Source organism: Macaca nemestrina, chromosome 13 (genome assembly GCF_043159975.1).
Source record: "Macaca nemestrina isolate mMacNem1 chromosome 13, mMacNem.hap1, whole genome shotgun sequence".
Lineage (NCBI taxonomy): Eukaryota > Metazoa > Chordata > Mammalia > Primates > Cercopithecidae > Macaca > Macaca nemestrina.
The window spans coordinates 70,099,180-70,111,917 of record NC_092137.1 but is presented as its reverse complement, the minus strand read 5'-3'; the positions used below and the strand labels follow the sequence as shown (position 1 = coordinate 70,111,917).

Genomic DNA, 12,738 nt, shown 5'->3' with positions numbered 1-12,738 from the left:
GCTGAAGCAATTCTCCTGTCTCAGCCTCCTGAGTAGCTGGGATTACAGGTGCCCATCACCACGCCGGCTATGAAAGTTCTGAATTTTTAAAGTGGGGTGGCAAGTAGTAATATTTTCAGTACAGAAATCGACTTAGTCTATATACTTTTTGGTGTTGTCTTTACCTGGATTTTCCAGGGGAGAACTTTCCACTCACACTCAATGTGAACTACAAAGCAACATTTCAGGTGAGTTTATCCAATTTAAATAACCATAAGCAAAATAAACACATTACAATCTTAACTTTAATGTTAAATATTTTTCCCCAACTATTCCCCTTTTATCAACAGAAGGCACTGAAAAAAGCACTTTATGAAGTAATGACAAATATGTAGTATTAGGCTCGTATGATACTGAAATCTCAAAATCTCTTTCTAGACCAAACTTAGTTTTCACTAACAATGCTTACCATTTTTCTTACAGACGTTTTACCAAATGAGAGGATTTAACCACTATGGTGTTCATGCAAAAGATTACTGTGAAGTGCAATGAGAAAGAACATGATTTAAGAGTTTAAGTGATTACTCTGTTACTCAAATAGAAAAAATACTTACTTGACATAAATATATTTTGTGTAAGCTCCATTCTTCTCCTAGAGCACAAATCTTAATGTCACTGTTTTCACCATTCAAAAATAATGTTTGATAAATATATTTAGATGTACTCTTTAATTTTTTCCTGTTAAAAGAGATGAAAAAGTCACATATTTATATAAATTGAATGTTTTACTGATTTTGCATATATTTCTAAATACTCCTTTTATTCAATTTCTATTAAATAGAGTCAACTTACCTATTGTGTAAAAGGATAGGGGGAGAGTATATATTCAAATTTTCTTGTGTCTAGAAGAGTACATAAGAAATTAACAATAGTGGTTATCTCTGGGGTCCTCTATGCATGAGAGAGATAGTGGAGAAATGGGGGCGGCATGGGAGGCAGACTTTTCACTACACACATTTTAGCAATTTTGGACTAATTTAATTATCTATTCAATAGATTAAGAAGTTAGCATGTTGATTTTTTTGCTTATTTCCTTATTTAAAAACCAGCACTATGAAGGAACTCAAATAGTGCAATAATCTGCAACTAGGAAATGGAGAACAAGAGTAAACATTTCACTTACCCAAGTAATTTTAAAATGATTTACATTTAATCTTACTTTGGTACCAACCTACTCTTAAACTACTTAAAATGTTTTCTTCCCGCTGGACAAATGGTTTGCAACCTTAGATCAAAGATTTTATTTTCTTATTAGTTTTTTAAATTTATTTATTTATTTATTTCAGATGAAAGGTTTTTAAAAACTGCTCAAAGGAGAAGTCTTAGGGGCCACCAAGGAGAGCTGAGGAGTGAACTGTGAGTATTCCATCTAACTTGAACCAGAGCAGCATCACCTATTATATCTGTAAACATACGGGATTTCTGCACAGATTTAATTTAAAGGAAGAACTTGACTAAAAAAATAAAGTTTGAAAATTATTGCTCAAAATGGTCCAGTAACCAAGAAAAGGCTCTAGGCAGAGGCTGATCAATATCTCAAAATCCTGACCAATTCTGACAGCTTTCCTAGCACATAAAACTTTCAATCTCTCTCTTTTTTTTTTTTTTTTTTTGAGACGGAGTCTTGCTCTGTCGCCCAGGCTGGAGTGCAGTGGCCAGATCTCAGCTCACCGCAAGCTCTGCCTCCCGGGTTCACGCCATTCTCCTGCCTCAGCCTCCCGAGTAGCTGGGACTACAGGCGCCTGCCACCTCACCCGGCTAGTTTTTTTTTTTTGTATTTTTTAGTAGAGATGGGGTTTCACTGTGTTAGCCAGGATGGACTCGATCTCCTGATCTCGTGATCCGCCCGTCTCAGCCTCCCAAAGTACTGGGATTACAGGCTTGAGCCACCGCGCCCGGCCCTCAATCTCTTTTTTAAAATGAAGTAATTGTTTCAGATGACATCCTGAACCGGTGAGTTTAACACCTGTGTACTTAACACCTCTTCCTAGCCAACAATAAAAACAGCACATGCCTTAGTGGTAACAGACTTGGGTTTGAGTCCTAGCTGCCCCCCTGTTCAGTTATCACAGCTGTAAAAAGAGGACATTAATAGTACCCACTTCATTGATTATGATAAGAAATCAAGAGACAATGTAGTTTCCAGTTCCTGATAGCAGAATGTACACATGTTGGCTTCCCATCCCTCCCCAAATTACATTAAAGATTAAGAGTACAAAAAGGAATAAGTCCACACCAGGAAAAGGTAAAGGGTAGACTCATCACTTGATGAGAGATTTACACAGATCTGAAGGTTAGAAAATAAATTCAAATGAAAAAGAACAGTGAAAGCCATAGCCAAAAAATACATTATGGAGGGCTAGGATGGAGGCTAAGCTTATCTGCCCGTTAGAACCCTTGGGAGAAAAGTAGGATGAGGTCTCAGGGAAACAAAGGCAGAAGAAAGAAGAGGGGCAGAAAATGGGGAAATTAGTGCCTTCTCCACTCCATGAACACAGATTATGGATAAGGAGAGTACAGATACTGAGGCAAAAATATTCCAAGGCTTTTCTAGAAACAGCACAAAGCTAATGGAAGATCTAAGGCTGTAGTGTAGCTGCTGGTGCCCAGACAAAGCAATCCTCATTCTGAAATTTAAAGAATCTGTGGCCTGTTCACTCCCAATCCATTCACCCTGAGTCATGGTTCCCAAACTCTGTGTGAAATTCACCAGTTCAGGATACCATCTGAACTTAGAGCACCACAGCCAACTCAGAGAGGCATGTGGAATATTTTAAATTTGAAGGAAACACAGTAACATCTTTCAGATACCATGCAATCTGCTATCATTAGGTTGTTTGGCCCTAATTATGAGGTATTTCTTTTGGACTAGGAGTGAAAATTACTAAAACGTGAAATGTGCTGTGATCCATGAAAGCTTGGGAACCTCTGCTCTACAAAGCATGCCCCACCTATAACCAAGTTAGTAGTCTTCTCTATTTACTCAAAATACCATACACCAGTTACTCATTCTTCAATGTAAGTGGACAAGCAAGGAAGGATCACCCAACATGAGGAAGAATAAGAGCATAGGAGAGACAGAGAGACAGAGAGAGAGAAAGAGAGAAAGAGAGAGAGAGAGAGAGAGAGAGAGAGAGAGGCTCCCTACATCCCTGGAAACATATAATTCAGGGAAAAGAGAGGAACAAAAAACCCTTTCACCCCGTAGGATGCTATGATAAAGGATGACTCAGAACAAGAAAGAGCTTTTAGAGACTAAAGACATGATTACTGAAATTTAAAAAAACAAACAAACCAAAGAATGGTTTGTTTGTTTTTCCTCCTCATGTTGGGTGATCCTTCCTTGCTTGTCCACTTACATTGAAGAATGAGTAACTGGTGTATGGTATTTTGAGTAAATAGATCTATTTCCAATGTACCTCTTCTTTGAGTAAGAAGACTACTAACTTGGTTATAGGTGGGGCATGCTTTGTAGAGCAGAGGTTCCCAAGCTTTCATGGATCACAGCACATTTCATGTTTTAGTAATTTTCACTCCTAGTCCAAAAGAAATATCTCATAGTTAGGGCCAAACAACCTAATGATAGTAATGAAAAAGTTAAAGGAGATTTCCCAGAACATAAAGCAAAAAGACGAAGAAAAGAAAAAAGAAGAGACAGATGCATAATCCAAGAAATCCAGAATCCAGTTAAGAGGCATCCCAGAAAGAGAAAATAAAGACAACAAGAGAAAGGAAATTACGGAAGAAATTAATGGGAAAAAATTTCCCAAAACTAAGGTAGTATATGAGTCTTCAGATTATAAGGAACAAGTACGAAGGCCATTGAAAGACCCATACTTAAGCACATTCTAGTTAAATCCCAAAATACCAAAGAAAAATTTCCACAAGTTCCAGAGAGCAAAAATGGTCACCTGAAAAGAGAATTACACCAGGATCAAATTTTTCATCAAGACTGTAGGCCTGAAGACAATGAAGCAGTATCATCAAAGATATGAAGAAAGTTATTTTAGATTTTCATACTCAGACAGAGGATGAATAAAGTAAAAGAGACTAAATTTATATTTAGATATGCACAAATTACCCCTTTTTGCACCCTTTCTTGGAAAAATACTTGAGATGTATTAAATAGTTCCTAAAATGAGTGAGAAAGAAATGCAGGCTACACAAAATAGTGGATTCAATCCTAGAGATGGGGTGAAAGGAAGTCCCAGCATAAGAGCAGACAAATCCAGATTGGAACAGGAGGATGGAAGAGGTCTAGGTTTTAGAGAAGGATTCCATGAAAGTGTGTTTCAAAAGACTTTTCTGTGTTTTTTCAGAAAAATCTGAAGCCATGATGAAGGAATATTGTTACTTTGTCAAGGGTGGGGGAAAGGCCATTATACACTCTAGGACAATAAAAAAGCAATACAAAAAAAGGCGCTGTCCAAATAAGATACAAACAAAAGCAGGGCCTGACTTCAAGCACTTGATGGAATATAAGAAAAGATTCCATATGACTGTGAGGTTAGAAAAATTTCTCCCTTTGAACAGACAAGGGGTTGTGACATTGGACCCATCAAGTATGATTTATAATCCTAGCACACTACTTAACTCTTCAGAAACAATATTTACATAGTTATAACTATGTAAATGTTGTTTCAATTTTTTAGAGACAAGCTGTGGACAAAACACTCAAGATCTGGTTGTAGAACAGTGTGGGTTTTAACAGTCTTGTAAATGTAAAAGTAAAACATGCAGTTGACAAAGGTATGAGGTGGAAGTTGGGCCTAACAGCTAAAACTTCTCATAAGGTGGTCTGTTGATGTGGGAGGGCACACCAGACAACCTCAGGAAGAACATACTAGGGCCAACACACAAAATTCAACATCTTAATGCTTTCTCTTTTAAATTTTTATTTATTTAGTTTTTGAGACAGGGTCTCACTCTGTTGCCCAGGCTGGAGCGCAGTGGCACAATCTTGGCTCACTACAACCTCTGCCTTCTGAGTTCAGGTAATTCTCCTGCCTCAGCCTCCCAAGTAGCTAGGAATACAGGTGCGCACCACCATGGCTGGCTAATTTTTGTATTTTTTGGTAGAGGCGGGGTTTCACTGTGTTGGTCAGGCTGGTCTCAAACTCCTGGCCTAAAGTGATCTGCTTGCCTTGGTTTCCCAAAGTGCTGGGATTACAGGCGTGAGCCACCGCGCCTGGCCCATCTTAGTGTTTTCTTATACCCTGCATCCATACTGGGCTGAATAATCCAAGCATCTTCTAGTAATATACACACACTAAACTCTGATATGCATTTTCTGATAAAGGTTTGCTTTAAAAACTTTCCATTCCAGTCTACTTATGTAGTCTAGGAGTTGGTACACTTTTTCTGTAAAGGTCTAGATAGTTAATATCTTTGGCCTTCTGGGCCAAAAGGCTTCCAAATAATTTTGTTGGCATCCTAGTAGGCAGTGTCCTGCTTGCCAGCCTCAGCCTATCACACCTGAGCAAACTTTTCCACCATCCAGTGGGCTACAGCCACAGCTCCTTCAACATCATCTGAATCTTAGCTTGGTAAAGGGTTGGGGGCACCTATTTTCCAAATTTGTTCCTTCTGTGGCTATTCTGCCTCAGCCTTAGAAGTACTGACTACTCCATGTATTTTCTAGAGATCTCTTTACCTTAGCATTTTGTCCTCAGTAGTTAATTCTCTGTGCCTTGTTAATAATGTTTATATTAAATTTCCTGTATTCAAATTGCTGTGTGATTTCTCTCCTTCAAATGCACTGTGACGTATATTTCAAGAATTACATTAAATATAAGTGGTCTAACTACTAATTGAAAGGTTAGATTGTCCTGTTGGATAAAAGAAGCAAGACTCAACTATATGCTGTTTACATGATATATATTTTAAATATACACAGGTAAAAAGTGAAAGGAGAGAAAATGAGATATTCAGATATTTATCAAAAGAAAGTGGCTGATGGATACACCACAATCCCAGACTTCACCACTACTCGTTATATGCATGTAAGAAACCTGCACCTGTACCCACTAAATATAAATAAATAAATAAATACATGTATGTGGTAGTGGCTAAATTACTAGGGATAAAGAAGGATGAACATTTTGTTGTGATAAAGGGGCCAATTCATCAAGGAGACATATTTACTGCATGCTTACATGCTAGACATTGTGCATTTGTTTGTTCTCATATTTGTCAAAGCCTAAAAGGCAGGTATTTATATCTCCAATTTACATATAAGGAAAATAAGGCTATTAAGTGCAGAATACAGACAAGAAGTCAGAATTTTTTTTTTTTTTTTGAGATGGAGTCTCACTTTGTCACCTAGACTGGAGTGCAGTTGTGCCACCTCGGCTCACTGCAACCTCGCCTCCCAGGTTCAAGCCATTCTTCTGCCTCAGCGTACCAAGTAGCTGGGATTACAGGCGCCCGCCACCACGCCTGGTTAATTTTTATATTTTTAGTAGAGACAGAGTTTCGCCATGTTGGCCAGGCTGGTTTTGAACTCCTGACCTCAGGTGATCTGTCTGCCTCAGTCTCCCAAAGTGCTGGGATTATAGGCATGAGCCACTGCGCCTGGCCAAGAACTCAGAATTTGAACTCTTAAAACTATGCCACAGGTTGGCAACGGTGGCTCACACCTGTAATCCCAACACTTTGGGAGGTCAAGGCAAGAGGATCACTTGAGCCCAGGAGTTCAAGGCCAGCCTGGGTGGGCAACAGAGTAAGACCTTGTTTCTACAAATAAAAAAATTAGCTGGGTGTGGTGGTGCATGCCTGTGGTCTCAGCTACACAGAAGGCTGAGGTGGGAGAATTGCCTGAGTCTGTGAGGTCGAGGTGGAGTGAGCCATGATCCCACCACTGCATTCCAGCCTGGGCGACAGAGCGAGACCCTGTCTCAAAAAAGAAAAAAAATTTTCCAAAAAAAAAAACTATGCTACACTGACTCTTCAAAAAGGTTACAGGGTCAGGCATGGTGGCTCACACCTGTAATCTGAGCACTTTGGGAGGCTGAGGTGGGAGGGTCGCTTCAGCCCAGGTGTTTGAGACCACCCTGGGCAATATAGTGAGGCCCCTGTCTCTTTAGAAAAAAACTCCAAAAATCAAATAAACAACAAAAAAAGTTACTGAATAGTATTCACAGTAGGGGTCCATTTTTGTAAATAAATAAAAATATTCATAAAAAAAGGTACAAAAGGTTTTATAAACCAAACTATTGAGTTTTTAATCTATGATTCCTTTTTTACAATATGCAACACTTGTATAGCAAAACCTTTTTGAATCTGCTCATAAAGTTTAATTTTACGCTGGGTGCGCAGTGGCTCACGCCTATAATTCCAGCACTTTGGGAGGATGAGGCCAGCAGATCACCTGAGGTTGGGAGTTTGAGACAAGCTTGGCCAACATGATGAAACCTGTCTCTACTAAAAATAGAAAACATTAGCCAGGCATGGTGGTGCGTGTCTGTAGTCCCAGCTACTCGGGAGGCTGAGGCACAAGAATCGCTTGAACCAGGAAGTGGAGGTTGCAGTGAGTTGAGATCGCACCACTGCACTCCGGCCTGGGTGACAGAGCAAGGCTCTGTCTGAAAAATAAAAAAAGAAAAAGAGGCCGGGCACGGTGGCTCAAGCCTGTAATCCCAGCACTTTAGGAGGCCGAGATGGGCGGATCCCGAGGTCAGGAGATCGAGACCATCCTGGCTAACACGGTGAAACCCCGTCTCTACTAAAAAATACAAAAAACTAGCCGGGCGAGGTGGCGGGTGCCTGTAGTCCCAGCTACTCGGGAGGCTGAGGCAGGAGAATGGCGTAAACCCGGGAGGCGGAGCTTGCAGTGAGCTGAGATCCGGCCACTGCACCCCAGCCTGGGCGACAGAGCAAGACTCCGTCTCAAAAAAAAAAAAAAAAAAAAAAGAAAAAAAGAAAAAGAAATCATTAAAAAAATTTCATCTGTGACCCTACCAAATCACCTTTAAAAACAAAAGCAGAAAAACCAAATTGTTTGTGTAAGAATATATTCTACCCATAAACTACATTCCAATTCCAGGTCACAAGTCAATATTCCATCTTTCAACTCATCAAAAAAAAAAAAAAAAAAAAAAAAACAGTTAAGCAAGCTGCAGCAGCACCACCCTACATACAGTACATCCACGGTCAACGACATCAACTGCTAGAAACTTGCACAAACTCTGTTCCTGGTTAGGAACAAATGTACACTATTGATAAACTTCACCTTTACGATTAACGAGAACTCCTGTGTGCAATTATTTCCCCTCCACTGAGTGGGCGACAGTAAGAGTGCCCATTTCAGAGATTACATTTAGTGTCTGTACTAAAGCAACCGGATGCAAAACAACTTAGTCTGCGGCTACCCACTTGAGAGGGCAAAGGTGGACTGGTAAGGCCAGCCAGCCGGGCGTCTCTAAGGTTTAACGAGACGCGAGCTCGGGCTTGGCGTTTCTCATCCTCATCTTGGGGCTGTAACAACACCCTGGAAGCGTCTGTGGTTAAAAATGCAGAACACCAGGCGTCTCCCAAGGCGCTCCCCCGTCCGCCCGGCATCGGGCCGGCTTCCACATTCACTTGTCAAGGGCACGACCCCTCTTCATAGGCTGGAGAGCGCTGCAACCCGCAAGCGCACCGGGCGCCGGCTCGGCCCCAGGCCCAACAGGTGTGGGTCCGGGTCCGCGCGAGTGCGTGCCCCCACGTACCTTCGAGGGGTGTTGAGGAGCCGCTGCTGCTCGTCCCCCTCCTCCTCATCCTCATCCGTCTCCGAGTCAGGGTGACAGTAGCAGAAGGCCCCGCTGCTCCGCTTGCGCTTGTGGCTGCCCGGACAGTAACAGAAGCCGTGGCCCGCCGCATCGTCTCCAGTGTCCGGCCTCCGGGCCGAGCCCCCCGCCCTGGCACCCTGCGCCTGCTGGGCAAGGGCTCGTCTAGGCTGGCGCAGCACCCGGCTGCTCAACGATCCCATGGGTCACGGCTCCCCGAGACTTCAGGGAGCCCAGAGAAGGGGGTCTCCCGCCATGGCCCGGCCGCCGCCGCCAGCCTTCCCCGAGCGCAGATGCCTACACAGCCACCTTCTCACGCGCAGCCCCAACCGTTGCAGTGGACGCTACAGCCTCCATCCTCCGCCCCGCCCGCAGCTTCTGGTCGCTCCGCGCGCTAGCACCGCAGAACCTCGCCCCCTCGCTTTCGTAACAAAGCGCGGGCCGGCGGGCGCATGCGTGTGGCGAGCCTCCGGAAGGGGCGGGGCAAGGCAGGCGTGCGTGCGTGGCAGGTGGAGCCTGCGCACAACGCGGCGTGCTCGTACAGGCGGGTGTTTTCGGGCCTGCGGTGGGCCTGGCTTCCAACTAACGTGAACTTAGGCGTAGACGCAGTGTTAAGCCGTAGTTCACACACGCCTTTGTAGTGGCAAGACTTGGAACTTCAGTCGCGCATTCTTTCTACAAAGGTGCCTTGAGCCCCCAGTGCTTATGGGCCTGTGCTAAGCAAGTGGCAAAACCCCGAAGCTATTTGGTCTCCTTGCGGGAGCTCGGCGCTTGCTGGGGCCGCGCTCTGCTTTGTTGGGCGTGGCCTCCTGTGAGAGGGGCCCTAGGATGAGGCGCTATGCTGGATTCCTGGGCTTCCTTAACTGGAGCCCTACCCTGCTGTAGACGTGAAAGGAACCCGTTAAGTTATGGGAACGTTCCCGGCACTCCTTTTCTTTCCTATCAAGTGCCAGTGGGATGTCCGAATAGGGTCTGGCACCATGACTGTCCGTACTCAAAAAAGTGCCTTCTGGAGGCCCTAGCAAAATTGACAAGTGTCTGCCTGGAGGAGCTGCTCTTGTGATGGACTCCGGACAGCGAGCGTTCACTCCCTGACTCCCTTCTGTTACTTTTTAAGTAAAATAATAAAAATATTTCTCCTGGCCGGGCGCGGTGGCTCAAGCCTGTAATCCCAGCACTTTGGGAGGCCGAGGCGGGCGGATCACAAGGTCAGGAGATCGAGACCACAGTGAAACCCCGTCTCTACTAAAAATACAAAAAATTAGCCGGGCGCGGTGGCGGGCGCCTGTAGTCCCAGCTACTCAGGAGGCTGAGGCAGGAGAATGGCGGGAACCCGGGAGGCGGAGCTTGCAGTGAGCGGAGATCGCGCCACTGCACTCCAGCCTGGGCAACAGCGTGAGACTCCGTCTCAAAAAAAAAAAAAAAAAAAAAAAAAAAAAAAATTTCTCCTGTGGACCCACCACTAGCTTGAAATTTTATCATACTTGGTTTCATTCTTTTTTTCCTCTCCGCTTTATTGAGGTGTAATCAATGATTCATTCTTTTTAAATAGAACAATACAGATAGGCAGAAGCCCCTGTGTACCTCCATCTCATTCTGTCTCCCTCCCCAGTGGCAATCACTGTGCTGAGAATGTTGTATATTATTATGTCCATGTATGTCCTTATATGCGTACCCATATTTTCTTTTGCATGTTTAGACATATCATGGAACGGAATCATAGCTGTACCTCTCACTGTGCACCTTTCTCCTCTCAAAATTATACTCTCGAGATTTGTCCATTTGGTCAATTGCTAGATAATTTTCACTGCTCATTGAATGACTGAACCATATTTGTTTTTACATTCCTTAGTGAGAGGTTATTTCTACTTTAACGGCCTTACAGAGCAGCAATGAACATCATGTGCAATGGATTCGCCAAGCCGATTCCCAGAAGTGAATTTGCTGGGAAATTTGCAACTTTGTTAGCTATTACTAAATTGCTCTCTGGGTTGATTGCATCACTGTACCAATTTAGACTCCCATCGGCAGTATACGTAGGGCCCCAGTGGACTAATGTCTGATTCATGTATGAGAAATCTGAACTGAGAGAGGCTAGCCGAGGCAGCTTGGGGTGGAGGTGGGAGGCAGAGAATGATGGCTGCAGAGGGATCAGCTTGCATACACAGAATTTGCCAGCACAAAGAACGTGCAGGTGTTTCCCATGGAGCAGATGTGGACCACCATGAGATAGCTGGGATGGGATCATCTTGGGTCCTGCCCAACAGGTCTGGGAGGAAAGCAATGAACTTCAGCACTGAGAACCTCAAAGAGTCACCAAATTCCTAGAGGCTGAAAAAGGAGTACACATTTGCCTTGCCAAAGGAACCGCAGGTGAGTAGCATGATGAGGTCGACAAAGGAACCCACAAGAATGCCCACAAGAATCAACTTCAGTCTGTCAGAGTCACGCAGGGCTGATCCTCTACCACTACAGCAATGACAGTCAGGTAACAACTTTCCTGCTCCCCTTAACTCTCTGCTCTGCTACAGCCCAGACATGGTAGGTTGGGGCAGGGGAAGAACGTGGAAGGAAACCTAGGTGGAAAAAGAAGAGAAACCCATGGTCACCCTTTCCCCAGAAACCAGCTTCCTACTGGCAGTAGGCCAGAAGTAAGTGAGGGAAGAAGCCTCAACTATAAATCAAGCTTGGAATTTTGACTGGATGTATTACTTACTAAAATGACACTGTTTTATGACCTTAAGGGACTACACAGTAGGACTTTAAAACCTAAGAGTGAACAGAAAAGTTATGACTCTATTCTCTATCTGAATCTACATCTAAAAGAACTAGGCCCGCTGAATGTCAGTGGACAGTGGGAGGGAAAAACAAAGTTACTTCATAATTATATCTCAAAGTCATGCTAATTCAATATGACAAACTTTCCTCCAGGGTGACTTTATCCTACCTTCTAGAAATCTTCTGGTGAATAAATGCTATTTGTTTTAAAATTTTGGCCAACCTATGTATCATTTAAACATAAAACTTCTACCAAAAAATTCACCATGCTTCCAAAGACAAAATAAAGCTGATTTGGAGATTCTGTGGTCTTCTGGGAAGGCATTGAAATGGCAGTATTATTTCCTGTAAGTAACTGGAGTGACTAAATATTCACATAAGTAGCTTCTACCAGTAGCTGTAGCTTTTATAATAAACAACACAAAACTAAAAAATTCTTATTATTCCACCCAACAAAATACAACAGATGTTATAAAATGAACAAAGAAGGCAAGTATTCTTACTATAAGAATATTAATGTCTTTTATACATTTATTTTATATAAATGGTCTACTTAGAGCAGACAGCATCACTCATTTCCAGAGAATAAGTTCATATATTATTTTATGATACTGAGTAGTGTTTGGCATATGTGAACATTAGCCAGTAGGCACACATAAGACTAAATATGTGATTTTTTTTCTTATATTTTAATTCCTATAGAAACTGAGTAACACAAGTCCTTCAAAAATAGCTCCTTTCAGGGGTCGGGATGAAAAAACCTCAGAAGGTGAAAAGTGGATCAGAGAAAGACTATACCTCATTTTAAAAACACTCCCCTCCCCATCCCTTTAAGATTTGGTTTCTTGCTCTGTCACCCAGGCTGCCATGATCTCGGCTCACTGCAACCTTCGCCTCCTGCCTCCTGGGTTCAAGCAATTCTCCCTGACTCAGCCTCCTGAGTGGCTGGGATTACAGGCACCTGCCACCACAGCCGGCTAATTTTTGTATTTTTAGTAGAGATGCGGTTTCTCCATGTTGGCCAGGCTGGTCTTGAACTCCTGACCTCAGGTAATCCACCCACCTTGGCCTCCCGAAGTGCTGGGATTACTGGCGTGAGCCACTGCCCCCAGCCTAAAGACACCATTTTAAAATTAAAATTATTTTTCCACGTTCA

The 12,738-nt window shown here is 43.1% G+C and overlaps 1 protein-coding gene across 1 annotated transcript in view; it reads right to left on the bottom strand.

Annotated features, from left to right (window-relative positions):
- The window catches only part of LOC105465208 (germ cell-less 1, spermatogenesis associated), a 50,764-nt gene extending 41,523 nt beyond the window's left edge, over nt 1–9,241 (bottom strand). Inside the window, exons 1-2 of the mRNA XM_011713486.2 lie at nt 8,748–9,241; nt 594–717 (exon numbers count right to left, since the gene is read on the bottom strand). Of these exons, the coding sequence (XP_011711788.1) occupies nt 594–717; nt 8,748–9,007 (384 nt within the window). The 5' untranslated portion in view covers nt 9,008–9,241. The remainder of the gene's footprint in view (nt 1–593; nt 718–8,747) is intronic.
- Between the last annotated feature and the right edge of the window lie 3,497 nt (nt 9,242–12,738).